General features: G+C 64.8%; 1 protein-coding gene across 6 annotated transcripts in view; it reads right to left on the bottom strand.

Annotated features, from left to right (window-relative positions):
• Positions 1-1434: 1434 nt before the first annotated feature.
• The window catches only part of PWWP2B (PWWP domain containing 2B), a 30462-nt gene continuing 5613 nt past the window's right edge, over positions 1435-26283 (bottom strand). The window contains exons 1-4 of one of the 6 annotated variants that reach the window (XR_005793768.1): positions 26132-26277; positions 15540-17134; positions 1936-2105; positions 1435-1859 (exon numbers count right to left, since the gene is read on the bottom strand). Coding sequence is in view for 5 of the 6 variants with exons in the window: in XM_040486853.1 (XP_040342787.1) it covers positions 15553-17134; positions 26132-26256 (1707 nt within the window). In the remaining variant the exon portion in view is untranslated. Of the gene's footprint in view, positions 2106-15539; positions 17135-18053; positions 20224-21491; positions 21590-26131; positions 26278-26283 lie in introns of those variants that run through there. The other 5 variants (XM_040486854.1, XM_040486853.1, XM_040486857.1 and 2 more) reach the window with 5 other exon arrangements.

Raw genomic sequence — 26283 nt, 5'->3', positions numbered from 1 at the left:
CTACCTTTCCTTTTAATTAGATGCGCTGTCTGTCCCTGCATGCCCAGGGGCCAGTGCACCCCAGCTGGGTGGGGGTGCGGAGGGGGGAGCAGAGGCTGGCTCTCATCCAGACCCTCCTGCCGGATGGGCCTGGGGGCTTCAGCAAGGGCTGCCTGAGGGGCCCTGAGCCAGCGGGCTGCTGGTCATGTGAGGGGACCCCAAGCCAATGGCAGGAGAGGGCCCTGAGCAGGACTAGGTGGCATCCACCCGGAGACAGGGCTGCTAAGGGACCGGGGAGCCACAGTCTGAGAGCTATCTTGGGGCCAGGCATCCCAGCTGGGAGGAGGGCACTGACCCAGGACAGCCCAGGGACAGCTCTGGGGCAGGGCCGGTCTCTGTCTCCTGCGATGGTGGTCGGGATGGGACGCCTGGATGCAAACCCCCACACCCCGGTGGCCATCCTCATGCCTGGGCCTGGGGGCTGTTCCTGCTGCTGTGACCTGGGAGCATGGGGCTGGGAGCCCTGGCCGGGCGCTTAGTGGTCTGCCTGTGGCTGTCCGGCTCCGGGGCCCTGAGTCCTCGTCTCCATTTGTGATGTGCTTCTCCAAGGAGCCATGCCTAGCTTTCCAAGAACGCCCTCTCTCTGCCTTGGTGCTGTCCCCAAATCCAGGCGGCACCGTACGGAAGCCGCTTCTCCCCTCAGAGTGGGCATGGCAGCCCCTGTCACCAGACCGGGGGGGATGGCCTTAGGGCAGCTGTGAGCGCAGGGCCCACGGAGCAGGACAGGAGGGGAGGGGAAGAGAGCACGGCCCCTCCTTCCTCCAAAGCTCGCCCTGGCCTGGCGGACTGGCGAGTCTTCCAGCTGTGGACCCTGGGGGCCAGCACAGCTCCTCCTGAGGGTCTATTCTGGTGAGGTTCTGGCTCTGCTGCGTCCCGCACCCTCTGCCGCCCAGAGTCAAGCCCAGAACCACAGGAACCAGGGGGGAGGAGAGTCTCACGCTCTTCTGTCCTGGGGGGCTCTTGAAGTGCCCCCCCCACACACACACACACGCCCCAGCCTGGCCCCGAGAGTCCTGGTGGGGCCCTCAAAATGTTCCAGTAAAACCAGGACCAGGCGGAGCCGTCACCGCCCCTTCTGGAATGTCCCTCGGCTGGCTCCGGAGAGCCGGCCCGGCAACCAGGAGGCAGCAGGGAGGGAGAACAAAACCATCCTATCTGCCCCACCTGGGGGAGCCGCAGGGAGGCCCGGAGAGCCACGCACCCAGGGCAGGCGGGGAGGGAATGTGGCACGGGCCACCTGCTTCTCAAAGCTGCCACCTTCACACACGGTGGGCGTCCCTCCAGGGGCCACCCGCACGCGACACACAGGACCACACGGAAACGCTGCGCCCGGCGCGGCTTCGCCACAGACCTCCCTTCATTCTCTTTCGTGCTTAAATAAAGAAGGAGCAGAACTCGTTTTCTGTTTCTTTCTTTTTCTTTTTGGTCTTTAAAGTGACAGAGAGGAGACAGGAGCAGCTCCTACAAACCACAGGCCAAGCTGTTCTCCTTTGGAAGTCTCCCGCATTCCCAGAGCGGCTCCCCTCCCCAGGCCCTCACTGCCAGGGTGCCCGCGGGCCCCCAGCTTTGGGAGGATCATGGGGGAGGCCGGGCAGGTTCCGGGTTCTCAAGTGCACAGAGACCCCGTGCCGAGGGCTTGGGGAGGAAGCGCCCCACACGTGCAAGCTGGTTTCTGGAAGCCCGCGGGCCTGAGGGGGCCTGGCCCAGGACCTGGACGCGGGGTGGCAGGCCTCGCCCCTGCTAGGTGCCCCAGCGGGCGAGGCAGCAGCAGGAAGGGTGTCGTGGGCTCCTGGAACTTCACAAACCACAGGAGCTAAAGCCTGAGTCGGGGGATAAAGACGTTCAGCGGGGAGGAGCCGCGGTGCTCCTGGGGGCTGTCCTCCTCCCCACACACACCTGCTCCCCTCTGGGGACCCCCCGGCAGGCTGGCCACCGTGGGCCTGGCGCATTTCTGCAGGCAGCTGGCCAGAAGGCACACGGGGCCCCTCAGACGGAACAGGTGATGCGGAGGGCACCCCCAAAGTCAGAAGCTCCAGGAGACCAGCCGCGCCCTCACCGTCGGTGACCTTGAGGGAAGCAGAGAGGGAAAGAGGTTACCTCGGGGTCACGTGCTGGGGGACAGGCCCCTTGGGGGTCCGACCACCAGTCCAGAGCACCCGCTCAGGCTCTGTCTCGCCAGGGACCCTCAAGGACCCCCCAGCTCCCACTGGCCCTCACCACCCCCGGAATCTCGCCTCCCTGGTGCCACATTGCGCCCGCTGAACCTCCTGGGTGGCCCCTGTCCCACTCGTGTCCATCCCACCTCCCAGGGCCCCGGAATTTTCCAGAAAAAGGTGCAGGACACTTGACGGCTCAAGAGCCCAGACCACGGGGCTCCCCATGAGACACTAGATCCTTCTGGCCCCTCATGGCCAGGGGGACTGGGGAGCTAAAATGGTTGTGCACATGGCTTGGGGCTCACAGCTCAGAGGGACCCCAGTGTGTCACCGTCAGAATGTGTGACCTACACCCTCTGGAGGGACACGCCCTCTTGGTGTGGGGGAGCCCCCTGGGGCTGAGGGGACAGACCCTTGAATAAGAAAACCTTTCCCAGGTCTCCCTGAGCAGGCCCGGCCGCAGGGATGGACGGGCACCTCAGCCCCGGCTCCCGGCCCCACACGGGGACAGCAGCCACGCCTGCCAGACGGGAGCTGGCCCGAGTCTGGTGACCGGGGGCAACGTGTTCTCTGCACTTTAGTCGGGGGGGTGGAGGGACACGTGGCAGGTCTGCAGGGCCACACGGTCACAGGAGGTCCTGGAGGGCGAGGGGAGCTGGCGTCCAGCAGACAGGAGACAGTCCGGCCCGGCCAGGAGAGCCCACAGGGCGCAGACGGCTGCTCTCCCACCAGGAGGGGCCGGGCTCCCCCACCCGCCCCCCCCTCGATGCGCTCGGACCGAACAAGCAGAAATGATGCTGCCCCGGTCCTGCCTCAGACCCCCAGATGGAGATGCCGCGACAAGGCCCAGATTGCCCTGAGACCGCCACGCTGGGAGAAGGCTCGGCCGCCACGCGGAGAGGCCCTGCGTGTGTGTGAGAGAGATGGGGGGGGAGGGGGAGAGAGAGAGAGAGAGACAGAGACAGAGAAAGAAAGGCGGGGGGAGAAAGAGAGAGAAACAGAGACAGACACACAGCTCAGGGCACCCGACGTATCGTGGCAGGGGAGGGGCCGCACGGACGCCCCAGCCCCGGCCGGCGCCACGGCCCAGGAGCACACACAATCATAAGAAACACCAAAGCCGCGACACGTTAGGCCCGTGTGTGGTGGCAAAGCCTGTTCACACATCACACAGCGATCGTCGCCGTCTGAAGGCCCTGACGGGTTTGATCTCTCTTAGCTGGGGACAAATAAGTGAGAAGAACATAAAAACTAAGCAGCCAAAGAATGAGGCAAATTCAACTCTGCAGAGAATAGAGCTGAACAAAAATGAAATTTACTCACGGGTATCTGCACGGATGGGCTGCGACGTCCAACACCAGCACTGAATCTGGACTCAGCCAAATGACTGTGTGTGTGTGTGCGCACGCGCGTGTGGACACGTGTGCCCAGGTCAGCCCCGTCCACACCACACCGGCCCTGGGGGGGCTGGCCTGGAGGCCCCAGGACCCGCCCGTGCCCTCGAGGGGCACAGAGGTGGTGCAAGCAGGTGGCTGGGAGGAGCTTAAGCCCAAAGCAAACCCCCCTCACCCCCCCCCCCCGGAGGACGCGGCTGGCCCCGGGTCGGGGGCTGGGTGGAGGGGACAAGACACTGACCTCCCAGACCTTCCAACACAAGGCTGCTGCCCTTGCGACAGGTGTCCGTGGTTGGTGGCCCCTCCCTGCGACATCGCCGAGGCTTAGGCGCACTGACCGTCCAGGTCCCAACCCGGCGTCAGGCTCCCGAGGGGCCCAGGAAAGACCCTGGGGCAGAAGGGCTGACAGCAACAATCCCACCCGTGAGTGGCCCGGCTGGGCGGGGGGCAGGGGATGGCCCTTCCTCCTCTGTCCAAAATGGCCGGATTCCGGTGACCGGGAGAGAAGCTCTCTCAGTGGCTGCAGCAAACCAGAGCCGCGTTGGCCCTGACACAGGGCTCTGGGGGTGGCCAGCAAACCCCCGGGGGGCAGGAGGGGCGCTGGGTGCAGAGAGGGGATGGGGGGTGTGAGGGTGGAGACGACCACGGCCCTGGTGCTTAGGGCTGAGGGGCCATTACCACCCCTGCCTTGGAGACAGGGGCTCAGGCTCCCGACCCTGTCCAAGGTCACTCACCTGAGCCTCGAGGCCAGGACGCAAACCCACACCCCAGGGTGCCCAGAACAAAGCACCCCAGACCGGGTGACTCCAAACTACAGTTACCCCCTCTCTGTCCTGGAGGACAGACACTTGGAATCGAGGTGTCCTCAGGGGGGAGCCCTGCCTCTAAAAGGCCTCAGAAGGGGACCCCACGGGGCCCTAGGCCTCCCTGGTCGTAGACTCCGCCACAGTGCAGCTGGACGGACGTCAGGCTGAGCCCCAGGAGCGAGGTGCCCCGAGATGCCAGGCCCTCTGCTGGAAACAGTCTCCCCCCAAGTCCAGGCCTGAACACCCAACCCCGGCCCCGACCACACTCCCTGTAGGGAAGGCTGCTCCAGAGGGCTCCACAGTTCCCTGGCCCGTCAGGGAGGAGGCCTGAGCAACATACACTCAAGGGGCAGGGGTTTCTGACCTGGGGTGGCAGTCCCTTCCCTGGCCAGGGAGAGGCCCCGACTCAGGGTCCCCAAGAAAATGTCTCTCAGAAGAACATGACTCAAAGTCACTGTGTCACGGGAAAGCGTGCTGATCCCAGTGAGCTCTGCCTGGGGGGTGTCTCAGGGAAGCTGGACGAGGGTGACAGCCACTCTCCATGGATGCGGGAGCTGGATGGGGCTCTGCCCACCCCCCCCCCCCACCACAGCCGCTGCACGCTCTGGGCAGACGAGGTGGGGTCCCAGGTCCTGCACCGTTGAGCACGCAGATCCCAAACAAGATGAACAGTCCCTTAGGGAGTAACACTGGCCAGATCGCGGCCTGTTGCACAAACCCGTTCCCCCGCAGAACCGTTTTCTTTCTGCCTTTTCATCTGTCCCTGCCCGGGAAGCAGCTGTGACCACCCAGGCTGAGCTCCTCTGCAGGCGTCCGCACAGGGGACCAACAGCCCACCCCGGACAGGGGTTTGGGCAGCCACACCTCCATGATCAGGTTGCTGAGTGGCCCAGCAGACACGGTGAGGAGGGGCATGGGGGCTCCGGGGAGGTCACGGCCGGTCACAGCGGGAGCTGCTGGGGGCCGAGGGGTCAGCACCACCCGGGAATCGGCGCACGGGCCGCCCCTTTCCGTTGAATGCTTTGGGGGCTCACATCAAAGGCAAGCACGCTTCGCTGCGAGAACCACACCACCCCGGGAGATAATTAAACCTGCCCAAGCCCTTTTCCGTCAGCAGCACGACCTTTGGAGATGTCGTTAAACATCCATCAGCCCTGATCCTCGTTAGAAAAACGCACCACAGGCTCCAGAGGCGGCGGCCAGCCCGCCCCTTTCGCCCCTTTCTGTCTCGTGCACCACACGGAGCCTTCAAGGAAGCCCCCTCCCGACAAGACAAACAGGGTGGTCACGGGTCTGTCCTAGTGCCCTCGCCCACCGCCGCTCCGGCTTGGCCGGGCTCCATGGGAAGAGCAGGTGTTTTGAGAAATCTGGGGAAGAAGGGGGAGCCCCCTGCACCCTCCTCGTACCCAGCAGCCAGGAAACCCCCCCTCAGAATGCGCAGGACCCCTGCCGGGTCACTTCCTTCCTCCCAGCCCAACAGGCCCAGAACCCGTCCCTTGTCATGCAGGGATGTTCTGGGGGACCCCCCAGAGCACCCCAGCCCCTGCTATACCTCCCACCCGCCCCCCTGGAAAATGTGGGGAATAATGGGAAAGGCGAGATCACTACACTGGCTGGGCGGCCACAGCCGCACAGAAAAGTTCGTTCTTCCCGGGGCTTCCTAGGCAGGAAGACACCCAATGCCCAGAGCGGCTGCCCCGCCTCCCCTCACCCCCACCCCAGGCTCCAGGGTCTCTGGGCAGGGCCCTCCTCCACCTCCACCACGCAAGTGCCCGGACAGCCCCTCCCCCCTTCCCCCCTGTCTGCCCCTCACTGGTCCGGGCTGACCTCCCAGGAGCTTGTCCCCCAACAGGAGTGTCCCCCATGGGGCCCCGAGGTCACCAGCACGGGCCCCATGGTTAAGGTCAGCCGAGGCCACTCTGTCTGCCCGAGTCGCTGGCGCCCTAGTGACTGGGTCCACAGCTGGGGCTTGTCGAGAAGATGGGGGTGACCAGGAGGGCTCCCCTCCCCCTACAGGGCCTGGGCTGTGTGGGCGGAGGGTGGGCAGCATGGCAGGTGCTGGGCAGCGTCCCACGTCCCGTGACGGCGACCAGAGCTGCCACTCCCAACACGTAAGACCAGAACTAAGAAGGCCCGTCTCCCCAAACCACAAGCCTTCTGAACACGGTGACATCAGCCAACAGCCACACGCAGAAGGGGGAACCACCAGGCGTCACAAAACAAAGCAAGAGAGGCAGCCGCTGGCCGGGCATCGCGGATGTCCACCGTCCTGATGGTGTGTGCAGAACGCCCCCATGCGCACCCCCCCCCCAGGCCCAGTCCCTCAGAAGTGCCTGCCACACAGTGGCCACCTAAGCTCATGTCCTGGGTCTGTGACCCCACTCCAGCCCCAAGAGCCCCACAGCACATGGCCTTCCATGGGCCACACACACACACACACACAGAGCTCTGCCATTTGGCCTTGGCTCTTGGCCAAGCGCGGCCACCCCCTCAACACTGTGGAGACCCGTGTGGCCTTGGCTGTGGCCCCCGTGCACCCTCCTCTACAGAACTGGGCCCAAAGCCACCTGCTTGGTCCCCATGGTTCCTGCAGCACCACAGAGACCCCGGCCCAGGTGTGGGGATCCCAAGGCCACTGAAGTGCTATTTCCTCTGGGAAATTCAGACACGCTGGCAGGAAGCCTTCAGAATCAGGGTCAGTCACGCCCACCGGAAGTGGACTCCCAAGAATGCGGGTATCAGAAATGCCGGCTCCTCCAGGATGGAGGGCTGCACCACTGCAGTTTGAAGGAGTTTCCCCTGGATATTTGGAAGTTGATGCGTGGCCTGAACCCTCTGGTCCGGAGGCCCAGGCGCCCCGCTCCCAGTGCTCCCCCTCTGTCCGGGGAGGGCCCGGGGCTGAGGTCGAGGTGTCCAGAATCCCCAGGAGAGCCCGGGCTACACGTGATCTGTCCACGTGGACGTGGGAGCCTCCAGCTCAGGGTTCTTATTCCAGAGATGCCCCGGGGCAGATGCCAACCTGCCCACCTGCCCCAGATCCTCTTCCCGGGCGGCTTCCCCCACTCCAGCTACCCCTCCAGCTGGGAAGCACCTTCTCTTGCCCGGGGTGCTGCGGGCTGGTGGGCACATCAGGCAACCAGTTCTCCCCAAGGCCTAGGCGGGGCCGAGGGTGCTGGCTGTGCAGTGGAGGGCCCGGCTGGGGGCGAACCCCGGCTCTGTGCCTCCCGCGAGCCAGCATCCCCAGGTGTGGGATGGGGTGCCACAGTCCCGATCCCCGGTGCCGCGGGCCCCTGCTGCGAGGGTCTGAACTCACAAGAACTTACTTACCTGAGGGGGAGCCCACACAGGGCAGCACAGAATGGAGGGGTGGCTTGTCAAAGGGGCCCTGATGGAAATAAGGGTGCAGGGTGACCATGCCGAGCTGGGGGCCTGTCAGGCACAGCTGTGCACGGGGGGCTCTGGGAGAGCTTCTCCAAGAGGGGGACCAACAGCCTTGAGCAAGAGGCAACGACCAGCAGGCACGGCGCGAGGCAGCCACTGTGGCTTTGCCACACGGTGCCGGGGCAGGGCGTGGGGAGAACCTGGGGGTTCCCCGGGGGCCTGTCTGCCCTACACCTGCACTCCCACTACTGGGTCCAGTCATAGTCTCAGATCCCCCGAGGCCTGAAGGACCTTCCTGCCTGGTTACGTGCTCACAGCCCCCGGCCCACACCCCATCTTGACGTGGCTTAGAAAGGCACAAGGGTGCCGGTGGGCCCGGGGACTCTGCCAGGATGGGGACATGGTCTCTGCACACGGCCACCAGCATCTGGTTGGTGCGGGTCGGAGGCGCAGTGGGGCACCTGGGGGGTGTGGACGCTGCTTACGCCCAAGCGGGGAGAGGGGGCTCCATATCTGTGCCCGCTTATGTCGCAAACTCAGGAAGATCAGCCAACACTGGGGGCGCCAGGGCAGAGCCAGACGTCTCCAGATGGGACTGGTTGCACCGATTTGACGTGGGACCCTTGTCACGTCCATGAGCACGGAATTACAAAACACACAGGAATATCTACAAATGGAACGTAAAATGAAATAAATGACCCTAACTGTAGGTCGTAACAACCACAGAGAAAGAAACTGTCTCGATGACTTGGAAAGAGGAACTTGACACATAGCCCCCACCCCAAGGACACTAAGATCCTTAAGGAAACCTTGGAGTATCCCCACTAATCACCCAGTAGCAGTATTCCACATATATTACACAGCTGATATATTACATGCCAAATATATGGTTTACATATATTTAATATTTGACTTATTGTATATACACATTAACTTTTACATAGAAAATTAATACCATTGACCCCTAAATAGGGATTGGGAGCACTCACCCCAGCACAGTCAAAAATCCATGTGAAACTTTGACTCCCCCCAAAACTATTGTTAATTGGAAGCCTTGCCAACAACATAGTTAACACATATTTTGTATGTATTATACGCTGTATTCTTACAACAAAGTCGGCCAGAGGAAAGCAAACGTTATATTAAGAAAACCGAAGAAAGAGAAAATTTTACATTTACAAACATTCACGCTACTGCTGTGTATTAATCGGAAAAAAGTCCGTGTACAAGTGGACCTGTGCAGGTCAAGCCCGCGTTGTTCAAAAGTCAACTCCATGTGAATTTCATTAACAAGCAAGATTTTCTGCATAAGAGAACAGAAATGCAAACCAAACAACCAAGAAGTAAAAATTCTGGATTAGAAAAATCAGCGGTGGGGCGCCTGGGTGGCTCAGTCGGTTGAGCGTCCAACTTCAGCTCAGGTCACGACCTCACAGTTCATGAGTTCGAGCCCTGCGTTGGGCTCTGTGCTGACAGCTCAGAGCCTGGAGCCTGCTGTGGATTCTGTGTCTCCCTCTCTCTCTGTCCCTTCCCCACTCGTGGTCTGTCTGTCTCTCCCTCTCTCAAAAATAAACATTAAAATTTAAGAAAAAGAAAAGAAAAATCAGTTCCAAAGTCAACTTCCCTTCTAAAGGTATTCCTAGGTCTGCTTGGAAACCACGGGGGAGGGATCACCAACTGCCCCTCCCTCGAGAGGACCCAGGACCCCTTGGGGAACGGCCAGCCCCAGGTGTGGGCGGGCAACAAGCCGGAATCCTGGGTTGTGTACAAAGCATGGCCACGGCTTGGGAGCCACTGAGCTAACCTGCCGGGATAGCCCTTGGGGACGGAGTGACAGAAGCCCCGAAAGGGCAATCATTGCACGGGTTGACGGGAGTGAGTATGTCCCACGAAGTTGTGTGCTGTGACAGCTCCCTGGGCACTCTGCAGAGTGCTGGGAGCCGACCTGTCCTGCAAGACTGCATCCAAAGGTTACGGGATGCCCAGGGTGTCACTGAAGGTTGCTAAGGAAAGACCTGGACAGTGATTCTGAAGAAGATGGGGCCCTGGTGGAGGCGGTGCTGCTTGAGTCCCACGGCACAGGCGTGCAGAATGTGGGCCCTTCCCCGTGCACCCCTAGACCTCTGACCTCAGGGCAGGTGCCGGGTCCAGGGGTGCTGAAGCTGCGTGGAGCCAGGGGTGAATATTCAGAGCAGGTGTGTGGGGGGGGGGGGCAGGGGCACGGAAGCAATGACATCCAGGGCGATGCGTGCTCTCCCTGGGGGTACAGGCAGCCCCTCCCCGAAGTCAGGAGAAGCCCCCTTGTTCCAGGCACCTGCTGCAAACACGTGAGTCTCCCAGCACAGCCTTGCCCCTGTCCCGCCCCGCCTACCTGCACCCTGCCTGGCCGCCTGGCACTCAGGGCACTGCCCGGAAGAAGCAGAAAGAGAGGCGAGGACGGCCCCGGCAGGGGGGAGGTCGGACAGGGCCTGCGCGCCCACAGCAAGCTCAGAATTCTCAGAATTACAGGCCTTAGTTTCCTCCGGGAACAAAATAATTATAACCTTCGCGGAGAACCTGAGTTCCCTGAAAGCAGTGCAGGAAGTCAGCTGAAAACCCATCTCCAGACGCGGAAGCACCTTTTTATTTACAGCTGGGAAAAGAGAAAAGTCGGTTTGGGGCTCGCAGCTCAAGCACCCTGCTCTCGGAGGCACGACAGACAAGGAAAGTGAAACCCTGGACACGGGGTCCGGATGCTTCTGCCCCAGCCGGCCCAGCACGCAGCACCTGTACGCAGACTTCCAGCCTGAAGGACCCACCGCCCACAGGCACAGCCGCCCGGGGGGGGGGGGGGGGGGCGGTGGATCCTTCCGGAACAGCACCACACAACCCCGTCAGGCTCCAGTCCCCTTCACCACCCGCTGACCCGTCCCTGAGCCCAGCTAGCCTGTCAAGGACGAGGCTGGGGGACCCAAGCTGGGTGGACACACAGGCCCCTAACATCTGCTGACCAGATGAGAGGGACACTGGGCAACTGGGGCCCCGAGGACTTCAGGCCCCACCCCTGGAAGGGGACTGTCACCCTCTGCAGGGAAGGTGCTGCGGTGTGACCACATTAAGGGCTCTGATGAGGAAACGCTGGCTTTCTCGCACGGCCGCCCTGGGGTCCTTGCAGGAGGGGGGCAGAGAGAGACTGGACACTGAGGAGCGGGAGAGGCCATGTGACCGGTGCGGTCACAAGCCCAGGGACTCTGGGAGCCCCCGGGAGCTGGAAGGATCCTCCCCTGGGGCCTCCGGAGGGAGCACAGCCTTGCAGACGCCTGCAGTTTGGGGTTCTGGCCTCCAGAGCCAGGAGAATAAATTTCTGTTCTTTCCGGTGGCCCCGCATGTGGTCGTTCGGGACCATGGCTGCAGCTAACCCTCCAGACGCCGTTCGCTCAGTGAAGCAGGAACCCAGTTCCTGGCCCCTCGAGGGGGCTGCTCTGTGACCTCGGAAAGCTCCCTGCCTTCCGACACCCTGGCGGCTCAGGCAGAAAGGGGCGCGCTGGGGCCCCTCCAGCTCACATGCAGCCTGGGAGTGTCCCACTGGCCCGAAAGGCAGGGAGGGACCCCGCGCGGCATTCTGCCCCACCCCCACCCCCTGCAGGTACCGCAGAGCCTGGCCCACGCCTCAGCAGAACACTGCCAACAGCCCGTCCCCCACCCGGCTCTGCCCAGTAGGGTCCCTGGGCTCCGAGTGCTGCACAGAGGGTGCTCTCAGGGCCCCTGGGACCCAGGTCTCCTGTCCCCATAGCTCTGGGCCCCGCGGGGCACGCTCCTAATGACCGTCGACCCTCTCCCCGTGTGGGGCCAGCAGGCTGGACGAGGCCCCATCCCATCTGTGCCATCCACCTCCCTGCCCAGTCCCCATCTCCGGGCCCCTGCCAGGCCTCACACCCCGTAACCTTGCTCTGCCTCTCCGCTGCACCAAAGCTTCCTCCCCTCCAGCAGCCATCCCGTGGGGCCTAGATCATTCCACGGATCCACGACCCCAGGTCCAACATTGCTCTGAGTGCTGGCCTGCCAGCCAAGACTCGGGCACTCAGACACTGGCCACCGTGGTCCCCAAGTTCCGGGAACCGACAACCAGCATCCCTGGCTGGTCTCTTCTGGCCTCAGATCCCTGCTCCCTGCTCTGTCCCCTCCCCTCCTGTCCACCTCCCCACCCCTGACCCCACAGCCAGGGGTCTTTCCAGTCCGAATGGGGCCATTCACCCCTCTGCCTAACATGCCCCCAAGGCACCCTCTGCTCTCAGGACAAGGCTGCAGCGCTGGCCTCCCCAAGCTGTGTGCCTCCTGCCCCACCCTGGAAAGTGCGCGATTCCTTCCGCCAAAGGCCACAGGCGCTCGCCCTATTAGCTCATGATCAGCTCACCGTTCCGTTCTCAGCCATGTGTCGCCTCTTCCAGGCAGCCTCCCCAGATACCTAGTCCAGGTCAGCTTCCTCACCAGACACTCTGCGGTGGGGCCCTTGCCCCTTCTCAGCACCTTCCTGCACGTGATTACGCACAAGTCTGGGGAACGTGACTCACAAGGGAGGCCCTCCTTGACGCTGTGCACCCTCTGACCCCCATCTGGAGGGGCACTCGGCCCTCCGTGGGCGGGATGCCACCCTCGGGAGCAGTTACCCTCACCTGTCAGGCACCGCTGCCTGCCTGCAGGCCAGGCCTGACCAGTCAGCTCCCAAAAGGCCTCGCCCTGTGACCCCTGGAGCCCCTGGAGCGTCACAGTCAGGAGGGGGACACCCACCCCATCCAGCCAGGAGCACCACCCCGTCCCCACCCCAGGGATGCAGCCTGTGGCAACCTGGGGGAGGGAACGTGGGAGGGGCCAGAAAGGCGATGGCCAACAGGTCATTACCAGACCCGCTGGGCACCCTTCCCTCACCACCCGGCCCACGTGGCAGGTGCGATGGTCACTCCGAGACAGATGAGGAAAATGAAGCTCAGAGATGCCAGCCTTCGGGGCCAGAGCAGCAAGCGAGCAGCCAGGGCCCTGAGAGGTGGCCCCATGTCTGTCCCTGGAGGTCAGTGCTTGCTGAGGACCACTGTGCCCTGTCGCCGGAGCCCGCCCCGGGCTGGGCTCTCACCGGTGCCCTGGCCACCGAGTCCCAGGATGGCTCGGGGCTTCTCCAGAATGTCCCTGTGGACACCCCCCTCTCAGCTGAGCCTCCTGCCGCCCTGCAAAGTGGGACGGAGGAGTCTCGGGACCAGGTGGCCCCGGGAGGGGGCTGCCCCCACGATGTGTGCTGCTTTCCTACTGACGAGCACTGGTCGGCAGCACAGATTCTCCCCCGGGGCCGAGGGGCTCTCGGCAAGTGCCTCAGGGGGTGGTAGCAGGGCCAGTCGGGCTGGGCCTCGGCAGCCAGTGGACGTGGCCTGAAGGACAACCGTCCCCAGCAACCCCTGCCCCAGCGGCAGGGCCGTGCCGGCCTCCTCCCAGGCGTGCCCAGGTGCCAGCGACCATGCCGCTCCCGTGCGAGGCGAAGGCAGTTCCCGGCTTCCCCCTGGAGGAACAGAGGGCCTGGTGCCCAAACAGCACCACTGACACTCGAAAGCAATCTTGTGGACGGGAGACTCCCGCTCACCAGCACCATTAGCCTCCTGCCTGGCGTGGACCTCACGGCAGCCTTCCATCCTCATACAACAAAACTAAAGGGTCACTCGGGCAAGACCACTTTGTGCTTTGGTGCCGACAAGAGCCAGCATCACTCGCTCCCAGAGCCCCGCGCACCACTGGGGACAGCATGGGCACAGTCCCCGAAGCCAGAGGGACAGAGACAGAGAGATGCTCAGAGACAGAAACAGAGAGAGGGAGAGAAATACAGAGAGGAGAGGGAGGCCGGGAGGGAGGGGGAAGGGAGTGGGCAGGAGGCCGGGCTGTGGGCACGGGGCCCCTACAGCAGGCAAACCTGTCTGGCAAGATTCTTCCCTCTGCTTCCTGGTAAACAGAGCCAGCCCTGAACCACCCCAGCCAGGGGCTCCCTGACCGCCAGGCCACACTGCCACCCCCCCCATGCCCCCCATGCCCCGCCCCCCCACCGTGGTGGGCTCACGTCCCTAGGAACTGCCCACTGTGACCGGGGATCTGAAGGTCAGTTTCGAGGACTGACTGCTCACCACATCCTCGCTGACAGCACGGGCCCACGGCGAGTGGGGGAGGTGCCCAGCTTCCACCCTGGCCCCAGACCAGGCCAAGGGCAGGAGGGGCCGGGTGAGCAGAGAGGTCAGGTAAGGGGGCAGCAGAGGGCACAGACGGTCCCGGGGCCCACAGGACACACCCAGAGCGGGGAGATGCCCAGAGCACCTGACCTTTCTCCAGACTCCCCCCCCCCCCCCCCCGACACACAGGGCGCCCACGCCCCATCACAAAGACCCGGAGGTCACAGGGCTGTGCCTACCTCGGGGGAGGACTGGTTTGTGTCTGGACCCCTGGGAGTCTTTCAGGGGCAGTTGACCAGGCTCGATGCAGGAAGTAGGTGGAGGAAAGGGTGGGGACAAGGCTTCGGGAGTCCTGGCTGTGACCCTGCCCAGGCGCACCCCTCACCATTGCTTCCTCAATCCTAGGACCCCCCCAGACACGTGGCGCAGCAGTGAGGGACCGCGCCAGGTGCCCCACCAACCCCTTCCCAACCACACATCGGCCGGCCCAGCTGAGCCCCGAAGGCCCAAGCTGGGACACTGGCACCAGCCAGGCAGACAGGCAGGTGGACCAGACCGGACAAGGTCAGCTAGAGGTCACAGAAACTGAGGCAGAGGCCCCCCTGGGGTGGAGGAGTGCTCCTCTGACACCCGCCTCCCCTCTCTCTGCTTCTGTGGGCCTGGGCCTTAGGCTAAGGGGCCCGGAAGAGGGACATGGCCTGACCTCCACAGGGGGGGGCCCCATCACACGCCCTCGGGTCCAATGCAGGCAGCCTGCACGGGACCCGCCTCCTCCCGTGGGGAAGGACAGGGAGGGGAGTGGGCACTGGGGGGGCCACCACGGGGGCCAGTGACCGCTGGACACACCCCGCTGCTCAGGCCCCAGAGCCGACACCCTCCGATGGGAACACACCCAGCCCCTCCCTGCATCCTGGGCCCCCCGGGAAGTTCACGGCGGGCAGCCTCTGCCCCTCGGCCGTTTCCTGACACCCCGCATGGTGACCACCCCACATGTTGCCTGGTGACACCCCAGGCCCATGGGGTCTCCTTCTGAGACCTGGGGTGGGAGGCCCTATAGAGTTCTCCTAGGGGGGAGACAGAGGGCAGGACACCGGCCCAGGGACAGACCCCGGAGCACCTGACCGACACAGGTCCGGGAAGCACGCGCCCGCCGGAATGGGGGGTGGGGGCTAAGGCCACGCGAGTGGCATCTGAGGGCAGCCGGCCAAGTCAGGACCCACTGGGGACAGGAGGGAGGGGCTGCGGCCCCAGCGTGGGGAGAGAAGAGGGAGTGACCCCTCAGAGTGAGTGGCCAAGAGGAAGCTCCCCCCCCCCAACACCCCACGCCTTCTCCAGGACGCAAATAAAAGGGGACGGAGATCTTTCGCGGCGCTTGGAAAAATGGCCGCAAAACACCAACCAGCCCTGTTCTCCGCACGGTGGCTGACGATCCCCCACGACTCGATTCGGAAAGCCTCTCTTCCGCGAACCGCAAAGCAGGGTGCCGCTGCCATTAAGCGGGCCTCTCTGCCAGCTGCCAGCCAGAGGGCGGAGGCTTCCCAGCAGAGCGGCGGGAGGGGCACAGGAGCAGCCCTGCGCGCTCACCTGGCCGGGCGGCTTACGTCTCAAACTGGGTTAAGACCTCCCTTATTTCCGGGGCCACAGGCTGCGCGGCGTTGGCGGCCTCCGTTATGGCTTTCCGGTACATCCCCTTCTTCTTACGGTTAAATCTCAGTTTGAAAAACTCAGAGAAAGGGGAGAGTTTTGAAGTAGACAAGAATGACGTAGTCGGAGAACCAAACCACGAGACTTTGGCTTCTTGCCAGGAAGGCTCCCCGTCCTCCTTCTGGCTAAGACTGATGTCAAGGACACGCGCTGGCCACCAAGGAAAACCATGAACCTTACCCCACACGATGTCCCCCACGGCCACGGTCCTTCCGTCCTCAGTCACGCACTTGGAGACGCTCTGTGTGTGCAGCCTGACTGTCAGGGGCGGGACCGTCTGCCTCGCGGCCCCGGACGAGGACCTCACAGACGCACCGTCGCCGGACAGGTCACACGTGTCCGGTGACGGCACTTCCGAGCTGCACGATTTGGACTCGTCCAGGCTGTCGCCGCTCCACACAGATTCGCCGGCACAGTCCGTCCCCCTCCTAGGGCAGGCGGCGAGGAACGCCAGGCCGTCCTGCTGGGGTTTGCCCTGGGGACACCGCTTGAAGTCATCATCCTCACCAGAACTTCCGGAAGACGAGTCCACCGGCCCACGGCCCGCGGAGCCGTGGCCCAGGAGAGGGGGTGAGCTGGCCCGGGGGCCTCGCCCGTGGCCGTTGAGCGCCTCCACCAGCTCGGCTCTGTAGACGGGCTCCCGCTCCCCGGCCCCCGGGCGGTGGGGCTTCAGGCGGATCTTGGGGGGCGGCAGGCCGGCGCCAGGGGGCCCGGGGCGCGTCAGCTTCAGCTTGGGGATGGAGGCGCTGGGCCCGCCGGGGTCCTGGCCGCCGCCGTGCAGGGCCTGGGAGGGGCAGAAGGGCTCGAGGGACCCGTGCACGCGGGAGGGGATCTCCACGACCTCGCCCGTGCCCTGGGGCGTGCTGTAGGAGATCTTGATGGCCGGGCTCCGTGGCACCCGGGCCTTGTCCTCCTCTCGCTTCTCCCTCTTGCTCCTCCTCGTGGTGGCCGCGGGGTCGCCACCGCCGGCCGGGTCCTCCGGCTTGCGGGGCTCGCTGTCAAAGCCAGGGCCGCTGCCCACCCTCCTGCGCGGCCTCGGGGCACCCGGGGGGCCGGGGCTGGCCTCGGGGGGGCTCAGCGTGCTCTTGCACTTCTCACAGAGTACTTGGCGCGGCCGCAGGCGGATGGGGCTCAGGGCCAGCCGACCCGGGTCACGGTTGCGGGACAGACGCCGGCGTGTCCTCTTGATGGTCCGGGGGGGCGGCTGCGGCACCCACTGCCGGTAGGTGCTTCTTAGCCAGAGCGGGGGAGGGAAGGGGGCGCCTTCGAAATATGGCGGGAACGGGGGCACGAGCGGTGGCTTGGGGTCTGCAGTCTCGGGGGGCTGGTCCCCGTCGGGAGGCGGTGGAGGGACTGTCCCCAGCTGCATTGCCTCTCCGTCTTGCTCCGCGGGGGCCGGGCCGTGGCAGCCGTTGACTGGGGGGTCCTCGGGCTGGGGCAGCGGGGCCGACAGGGGCAGGCCAAACAGGCCGGACCTGGCAGAGGGGAGACAGAAGGGGAGAGTCAGGACGGGAGGACACCGCTGCACCTGGCCCCGGCCCGTGGGGCCCGGAGCACCTGGGGAGGCACACGCCCCCCCGTGTCCACCACGTGGGACATTTCAGGGGAGGCACGTGCTCCACCAAGTCTCGTGACCAGCACGGCGGCCAGCTCTCGGGTCCGCAGGGCCCCGACGTCCACACCTTGCTTCACGGTAACAGGGGGAATGGGGCAGATGGAGACTTCCCAGGGCGCCCTGGGAGCCTGAGAACAGGGTCTCTGGTTCTGTGACATGGCCTGAGCAGGCCGGCTGCTCTTCATGGGCCTTGTCCACCTTCTCCCTCCTCCCAAGGGAAGACCCCAAGCATGGTCCCTACAGGGCTCAGGGAGCCGGGTCCCAGGCGCCGGCCGTGTGTGGGGGCAGCAATGGCCTCCACAGCCCAGAGAGGACAGAGCTTTGGGTCTGGGAGTGAGATGGCTCCCTCCCAAATGCTGAGTCGGTCTCAGCTGTCTCCATGGCCCTCGGGTGAGGGTGACACCCACACCACCCCTGGCCACCGTAGCCTGGAAGGACCACCCCTCCTGCCGGGCACCGCCAGGCCCTCCCACAGGCCCTCCAGCTCCAGGAAGGAGAGTGGGCCAGGCAGTGTCGACAGGGCCACGAGACCCATGGGAAGGGAACACGAGAGGGCAAGAGGACCCCTCCCACGAGGACGCACGGCCAAGGCCAATGGCACAGCGGCACCCACAGGGCTCCGCAGCCACAGGCCTGCCCTCTCCCCGGGAAGCGTCGGGCCAGGCAGCCTCCATTCAGACGTCTGGGCACCTTGGGGTGTTTCGTTGTTGAAGACAGTGGTCAGTGCTCCATCCCCCCGGACCCCGCGCCGGGAATGTCGGGAGGCCGTACTAACTCACCAGCGACACCCGGTGCAGCAGGAAGACACTCACTGTTCCAAACAGTGAAAAACAAGGCCGCGTAGGTATGCGTAACTTCTAAACAAACGTGACGTCACCTGCGAGCCCCTTTTGCCAAAACCTGTTACTTTTTTACGCACAAAAACAGACTTCTTCCGCCAAGTTAAGGGAAACACGGCCCTTCTGTGCTCACTGTCCACTACGAACCTAACTGAAGTAGAAACGACAAATGAACGCTTCTGCCTTTTCTATTTCCAAATGGTTTCTCCGTTTGCTGTTCTCCAGAAGAATCGAGGCCAGCTAAGAGGGCCCACCGCGCAGGAAATCACCGCCTCCAGCTTGGTCCCCGAGTGCCGCGGACCGGCCGGGAGCGGGCACAGGCCACATGGGAGCCGGCTGCAGAGGGCTGCGGGACTGGCCCAGGCGCAGTGACCCGCGGGGACATCGCCCCCTCAAGGTCCTCGGTCTCGAGGTCGATGAGTTAACAAATATGGCGGCACACCCACCGTGTGAACACTGCCCCGTTTCCGTTCAAGGTCGTGGCAAAAGCCCGGAAACCACGGTTTTCCTTTCTTATCAAGCTCTTGTCTACGTGCAGCCATCCCCTGAAACTAAAGTCTTCGTGTGTGGGGGCAGGGGGTTCACATTCATCTCCTCATGACCAGAGAGTCCATAGACACAGGACCGTGGCCACGGGCCCCAGGGAGACTGCTCCTGCCCTCTGTGTGGCCAGACAGCCGAACTGTAACCTGTAACTGTGAGCAAGGGAGAGCGGTGGGGGGGAGCTGTAAGGCCAGCCTGGGAGGGAGCACCCAGCCACGGGCCGCAGGGGGGCACCCGGCTCCCTCCGAGGTGGGATTCTGCTCTGGGGGAGGGGGGAGCAGCCACGGTGAGCCCCGCCACCCATCTCCGTCCTCTGCTGGGCATGTGGCTCTTCATGCGCCCAGTGGCCCGGGACGGCCAGGCCATCCCCCTGGACCACATGTGCTGCGGCCCCTGCAGCCACAGGCCACGCATCCCTGCTGACCAACAGCGATACCAGAGTCTGCTCCCCAGTGCTGGCCACCTGCACTAGAGGACTCGCACACTAGGATGGGCCGGGACTCCTGGGGAACGGGGGCCCCGGGGTCGTGTCCTCACCGGGAAAAAGGGTTCTGCACCCTGGCACCGGGCACACGGACCTCACAGCCCCGAGAGCCACCTCCAGTTTCTGTAAGTCAGGGTTTACTGACGCCCAGCCACGCGTGCTCGTGCTGGTGCTCGGACTACCCTTGGCTGCCTTCCTGCTCCCTGCTCCCCACCGGCACTGCTGAGTAGCCAGGACAGAGGACAGGCGCCAGGCCCAAAATAGCTACTGTGCAGCCCTCTCGGGGAAGTCTGCTGGGGTCCAGGTGTGGGAGACAAGGCCCGGCCCAAAGCTGCCCCACCCCACCCACAGTTGTGGCCAGCAGGCCTGTCACCAAACCTCACCCTGAGTCCTCAGGCATCAGAGTGGGGACTGGACCCCACACCGGACTCAGCACCTGGTTCTTCTCTTTCAATAAGCCTCATAGAACATAGAACATTGAGAACAAAGCAAAAACTCTGAGCGCTAAACACATGGACTCACACCAAGACACACACACACACACACGCGCGCACACACATTCACCCTGAGCTTCTGGGCCAGCGTGCTCACTGCCTCTTGCTGTTAGGGGTGCTGGGATCCCCTCCATGGAACCCATGGCGCCCATGTAGAGGCCTCAAATGAAGGGGGTGTTGGCAAGGAGAACGGGGAAGGCAGGAGGTCCCCACCCCCCGCAGCCGTGGTGACCTGACAGAGAGTGACATCAAGACACGCAAAAAGCCCCCAAGGGGCCCCTCAAGGGACAGCCTTAGCCCCAGTGGGAACTCCAGGATGGCCAGGAGGTCACCGGGGAGACCAGCCCCTATGCTGAGTGGGCACCCAACTGCCACCTGTGGCTACGAAATAAGGGCCACAGTGAAGGTTCCAGAACCTGAGAGGGAGACCTGTAGGCACGTCTACAGACCAAGGGGTCCCACAGACCAGGAGAGGCCACACAGCAGACAGGATCCACACCCCTGGGAACTGGAGGGTTGTTCCCAAGGCCCCCCAAAGCCCGCTTCCTGCCCCCCTTTACAGGCACTCAGACCGTGACGAGACCGTGGGGATTCATCCACATTCCCCTCTCCCCTCCCAAGCTTCTCTGCCGTCACCCCACTCGGAACCAGCCCACATCCCCCCAGGCTCTCCTTCCCTCTGCCCCACCCTGTCCCACGCCTGTGCCCCTACCAGCCTGCCTGTGGGAGTGCAGAACCCCTCCTGCCAGCCAGGGTCCGGGGCACCCCAAGAGCAACCCCCTGGGGCAGGTCCTTTCCCTCACCCGGAACCCATCTTCCCTCCAGAAGCCTCCTCTGCGGGACCCTGTGGGCTGACAGCGCCTTTGGCCACCTCCCCCCGCCGGGGGGGGGGGGGGCAGGCTGGGGACAGCTGGGGCGGAGAGGGGGTTGTCGCCCTACCCCCGAGGCCCCGAAGCTGTGCTCCAGGGAGGTTGCCCCCCTCACCGTTTATGACACACCCCTCAGAAGTCCCTGCATGTTTACGACAGTCACAGAGACCGGTGCACGTGCTCTATGGCTCCTGAGTGACCCCTCCCTGCCCTGGGAGGTCAGACACAGCATCACAGAGGACCCAGAGCCCAGGCAACACGCCTGCACCTGCCCTGTGTGGGGACCACAGCCTCGGGGGTGCGGCGGGCTCCCAGATGTCAGCTGCGGCCTTGTGGATCGGCACTCGGGCCGGCTGACCCCGCGGCCCCATGACTCCGCAGGCGGCCGCTTCCTTCCAGCCTCGGCCACACCCACAGCTGCCGGCGGGTAAACAGAAGCCAGTGAGGGGCTCGCTCCCTGGGCAGCAGGCGCCTGGGCGCCAAGCCCCGCGCCAGCCCCGCGAGGTCCACACCGTCCCCCTGCCCGGTTCGCCGATGGCGGTGGCGAGGCGGCTGAGGGAGGCCAGGGCACCCGGCGGGTCTGGTGACAGTAGCGGTCTGGGCTCACGTCTCAGCTCCACTGCCTCCAAGCACAGAGACACAAGCTGTTCTCGAAGGATCTCAGCACCCTGTCTCCAGCGGGGTGACCTCAACCGGACCGGAGGGCACGAGGCGTGGCAACACCACAGCCTGTGGTTTGCCTACGGGGCCCAGCCCCTCGGTGAGGCCAGGCTGTGCTGACATTGGCACGTGCCCAGGGATGGTGGCCCCGGCCAGCCTGGCAGTGCCCCCCCAGGTGGCACCGCAGGGCCTCAGCAGGCGAGAGGGCTGGGCGGCCCAGGAGCCCCGCTGTCCTGCCCTTTGCTGTTCCTTGCTGGACCCACCGGTTGCCTACCCAAGGATGGGGTAGATGTGTGTGAGGAGGGGCCCTGGGACTGGGGTGACTCACAGTGCAGAGCTGGGGCCTGGAGGGCCGGACTGACCAAGGTCTCCATGCAGGAAACTGGGGACCCCCAAACGAAACCTCAGCACAGCGTCCTCGGGGAGCTGGGGGAAGGGCAAAGGAAAGGTGGGGGACACCGAGGTGAGGAGCCCAGGAGACTCTGCTGGGGGTGAGACCCAAAAGCAAAGCCGTTTTTCCCCCCCCGAGTGTCCCCACTCTGTCGAGACGAAGGCACGGCCATCTGGCATGGACACCGGGCCCAGAGAGAAGCAGCCTAGCCTGCAGTCCTTGGCAAAACACCAGCGGCCGGGCCTCGGCTCACCCGCCCTCCCTGAGGTCTCACCCATGCAACCAGCTCAGCAAACCCCCAGAGCAGCCGGGCCCGAGCTGGCCCGTGGCCAGGAGGAGACGGCCCGGCCGCCTACCAGAGCTCCCGGCCTCCCCTGCGGCCTCTCCGCTCTACGGACTCGGGATCCAAGCATCTGTGGAACCTGACAGCGGCCTCCGACCCCAGCCAGGTCCACGTTTGCCCTGGACTTTCCTTCCTCAACCTCGCACAGGGAGAGGCTACCCCAGTGTCCAGTAGAGAGGTGAGAAAACGTGGCTTCTGGAACAGAAACACCCCAGGGGTCCATCCGAGGAGCCTGCAGCCCCAGGACAGGCCTGAGTCCCGATGGTGAGGCCCACCCTGCGGCCAGGCTCCTGCCCCCCACCTCCCTCCCCCCTCCCCCCACGACTCTACACGTTGGTTTGGGACACATGCAGCAGTCTGTCTCCTCTGCAGCCCTGCACACAGGGAGTTGCAGGGCCTAGCCCCGAGGGAGGGTCAGGAGCAGGCTGGCACAGGGAAGGTAGGGTGGCCTTGCCAGGCCTCTAGGGTGTGGAGGCCTCTGGGTCCACTTCTGCTCAGGGACTTGTGAAAAACAGGTTGGCAGGGGAAGTCACAGCCTGGACACCAGAGCGACCCCTTGTCTACATGGGAGGCCGCCCCGCCCCCATGGGTAGACCCAGGGTCTCGGGGACAAGCCATGGGGCACGGCTGTCACATCTGGCCCCCCCCCCCCCGAGTCCCAGACCACCAGCATCATCCCAGTAAAGCTCAGCTGACCGCACCCTTGCCTAAGCCGTCTGAGGGCTCCCGCAGTCCACACCCCCTCATCACCCCCACGCTGGCCAGGTCCCCTGGGTGCAGCTGCCGGCCAGCCGCAGACCCTGCCACCCCATGACACACAGGGCACCTTGCTCCCGGCCCTTCTGGCCCCTGAAGGCAAGGACGACGTGCTCAGCAGGGCCCGGACCAGGCGTCCATCTTTGCCCAGTGAACCATCCCAGGACCGGTCACCAGTGGCCAAGCCTCCCTCCTGGACCAGGGGCTACGCCTGGGATGGAACAGGGGTGCTCTCCTGCCCGGGGACAGGCCTGCTGGGATTCCTGACTGGCCGGAGTCCCAACCTCCCAGGGTGGGGTGTGGGTCACAGAGGCCCAGGAAATCTTGCACGGTCATGGCGCCCCGGGTGACTCACAACTGGGGAAGTTTGAAAAACACCAGTTCGGGGATGAGGGCCAGGGGGGCCTGGGGTTTGCCATCAGGCCCGATGGGGCAGCTGGTCGTCGGGGCTCCCGTTACTCTCGAGACCTCTCCTTTACCACTCGGGTCTCTGCTGTCCTGGGGCCATGCCTCAGCCAGGGCCACCCCAGTTGGGGGACCTCAACCCCAGGGTACCCCCAAACCACCCACAAAACAATGCCCACACCCGCCCGGCACCCCAGCCCAAAGACTCGGGGCAGGCCTGGGCCATCTGCACCCTTACTCCACCAGGAGAAAGCACAGCCTCACAGGGAAGCTGGAGGCTCCACGCACAGTCTTCCTGGGACTCAGCCCAGGTACACAGTAGGGAGTCAACGAATGCAGGTGAAGGCACGAGAGGGCAGGCCCTCAGCAGTGGAGGACCTTCCTTCAGAGCACAAAGCAACCTGGCAGCAGGTTCAAGGCTCGGGTGGGAGGAAGCTGGGCACCGGCCCCAGCAGCTCCACACACCTGCTGAGATCTCGGGGGCCTCTGTGAGCTCTCGTCCTCCTGTGCACATTTGGGGACGGGAATCTGCCTCTCAGAGGGCCAAGGGAGGGGATGCCACTTCCCAAATGCCTGGAGAGTGACACTGCTCATGGGCCCCGCTCTGGGACGGGAAATGGGGGCTGCACGAGGGACCCCTCCCCTGGGACTGCTCCACCCCTGCGGGAGACTCAGGCTCCCGGCCCCCTACCCCCCACCCCAGGCCCGCACACAGACACTGGAGGCTGCTGACGATGACAGTCACTGGCACGTGCCTGGCCGCGCACCACGGGCACACCGACAGCTGCGGCCTCGCTGCCCTCGACAGACCTAGGACGACCCCACTGCTCTGGGAGCCCGCGGGCTCCCAGAGGTGGGCGGCTGTGTGCAATCGGAGGTCCCAGCTGTTGTTCCCGGCCGGCCAGCGCCACCACCCAGGGCGGGGCCTCCACTGACCGGCCCTGCCACTGTCACAAGTCGGGGAGGGGCAGCAGGCACCGAGGAGGAGAAACCGGCCCCAGGGAAGGCGGATCGGTGCCACGGACACGGCAGCCCAAGGCCAGACACCGCGGCCCACAACACCCCGCCCGGGCTGCCAAGAGACCCCACCTGATGACCAGGCTGCAAACAGGAGTGCTGAGTCCTTAACATCACGGGCAGAGAGCGGAAGGCAGGAGGGTGAAACCAGAAGTGGCAAGGGGAGGGGAGACGAGGGTGGGCAGTTTCGGGACCACGCCCTGGAGGGCTGGAGGCGCTGGGGGGCCGCAGGGGGTCTCGGGATTCCCCACAAGGAGGAGGGATCAATGCCAGTCGGAAAGAGCCAGCGCTGAGAAGAGCTGCACCCACTGAGGCCTCGGTTCTGGGCCACTCTGGTTACAGCTGAACGTGGCCGTGGCAGGGCTGACGCCCACCAGCGTGCTGCTGCCAGTTCCCACACTGGGGATCCCAGCACGGCCCGCTGGCTTCTATGAGGGGGGTGGTTGGGAGGGGAGTGAGGGGGGCTGTTGATCTCCACACCAGGTTAGCCACAGCCTCAGGGAGGGGAGCCCAGTTGGAGGCAGAGAGGAAGGAGGGTGAGGCTGCCATCTCGGCAAACATTGCCACCCACAAGCCGAGGGGCCCACAGCCTCCCTTGTGCTGAGCTGGGGAGCCCAGAAAACGAGGGGGGGGGGAAGCCTCTGCTGCAAGTGCCCCTCTCCAGGGAGGAAAGGCCAGGCAGGGCTGTGCAGACAAAGCCTGAGTACAGCCCCTGCACAGACAGGGGAGCAGGGACGGACCGAGCTGGCAGTCCTGCCCGAGAGAGGAAGTGATGGCCATCAGGGGCAGGAGACCTTGGCCACCGGGGATGGGGGGGGAGTGTGGTGGCAGGCTTGGCACCTGGGGGGGGGTGGCAGCCACCTGGCAGGCTTGGCAGCCTCCAGGTGGCTATGTTGCAGCCCGCGCCCCCCACCCCCACCGGGTCCCGCCAAGCACTCTCTGTGGTAGCCAGGGCGGAGCGGGGCGACAGTCACCCGGGAGGCCATATGTTAAATCACATGACTGGTGCATAAATGGCTTCTGGCACGTCTAATAAAGAGATGATGCCAGCAGGGTAACTGTTGAAGAGTGATGGTCTTCCTGCCACGTCCCCGCTACTGCAAGATCTGGGCTCCACGGAGGGAAAAAGTTGGGCCTCCACAAGGGGAGCCATTTACTGCTCTCAGCTTGGAGATAAGGCCCAGCAGGAGCGCCAAGACATTAGTGCCTGATTAATGCCTAATCATTTATCTGCGCGACAGCTCACTACCATGTGACACTGTATCCAGGAGACTCTTCCTGCCGCCGAGTCCCTGCAGCGGGCGCACAGGTGCGTCTCAGGTGCCCCCAGGCCTGCCCGGGGACCCCCTTCCACCCCGGAAAGCAGGGCTCCTGCGGCCACCGCCCCCCGCCCCCGCTCCGCACCTCCACGGGCACCTTCTCGCTCCCACACTGCCCGGGGCCCCTGCGCCCCAGGCCGCGCTGCGTGGGTTAAATCCCACCGCTGGACGCAACTGCTTGCCATCAGTCCAAGCCTCAGCCCCGAGTCGCTCCTAGGAGTCTGGGGGGACCCAGGGCGATAGACAGGACGCCCCCACTTGTGAGCGACTGGCAGGGCAGGGCAGGGCAGGTCAGGGCAGGCGCGCATCTGAACCAGCTCCCCCGCCGCCCCCCAACCGACAATTCTGAAAACAGCCGAATTCAACAGTGCGTCTGAACAAAGAAAAGTGCGTTAATTATGGCAGACGTGCGGAGTTCGGGAGCCGCCGGCACGCGGCGGCGGCGCGGGGACTCCCCCCCCCCCCGCCACCCCCCTCCCCCGGCGCCCACCGCCGCTCCCGCCCCGCAAGTCGCGACGACTTTGAGAGGCGCTCTGGGCCCCCCGAGGGGCGGCCGCGCTCGCGCGCCCCGAAGCCCCGGGCCGGGGGTGGGGGGTGGGGGGATGGAAACCGAAAGCGGGCGCCGGCGCCGAGCCTGCCCCGCCCCGGAGCCGGTCCGGGCCCCCACCCCCACCCCCACCCCGCCCCGCGCCGGCCGCCGGGGGTGGGGGGAGGGGGGCGCCCCCGCCCCCGCTCACTTTTTCGTGCAGTCCAGCAGGATCCCGGCGAAGCTGCGCTCGCCGCAGCTCACGGTGACCAGCAGCGCGCCGTTGACGACCTGCTCCACCCGCACCGGCAGCCGGCAGCCGGCCCGAGGCTCCATGCTCCCGCGCCGCGTCCCGGCCCCGGC

This window comes from Herpailurus yagouaroundi, unplaced genomic scaffold, assembly GCF_014898765.1.
Source record: "Herpailurus yagouaroundi ecotype Mexico unplaced genomic scaffold, PumYag 163, whole genome shotgun sequence".
NCBI classification, from domain to species: domain Eukaryota; kingdom Metazoa; phylum Chordata; class Mammalia; order Carnivora; family Felidae; genus Herpailurus; species Herpailurus yagouaroundi.
This window is presented reverse-complemented; position numbering and strand designations above follow the sequence as displayed.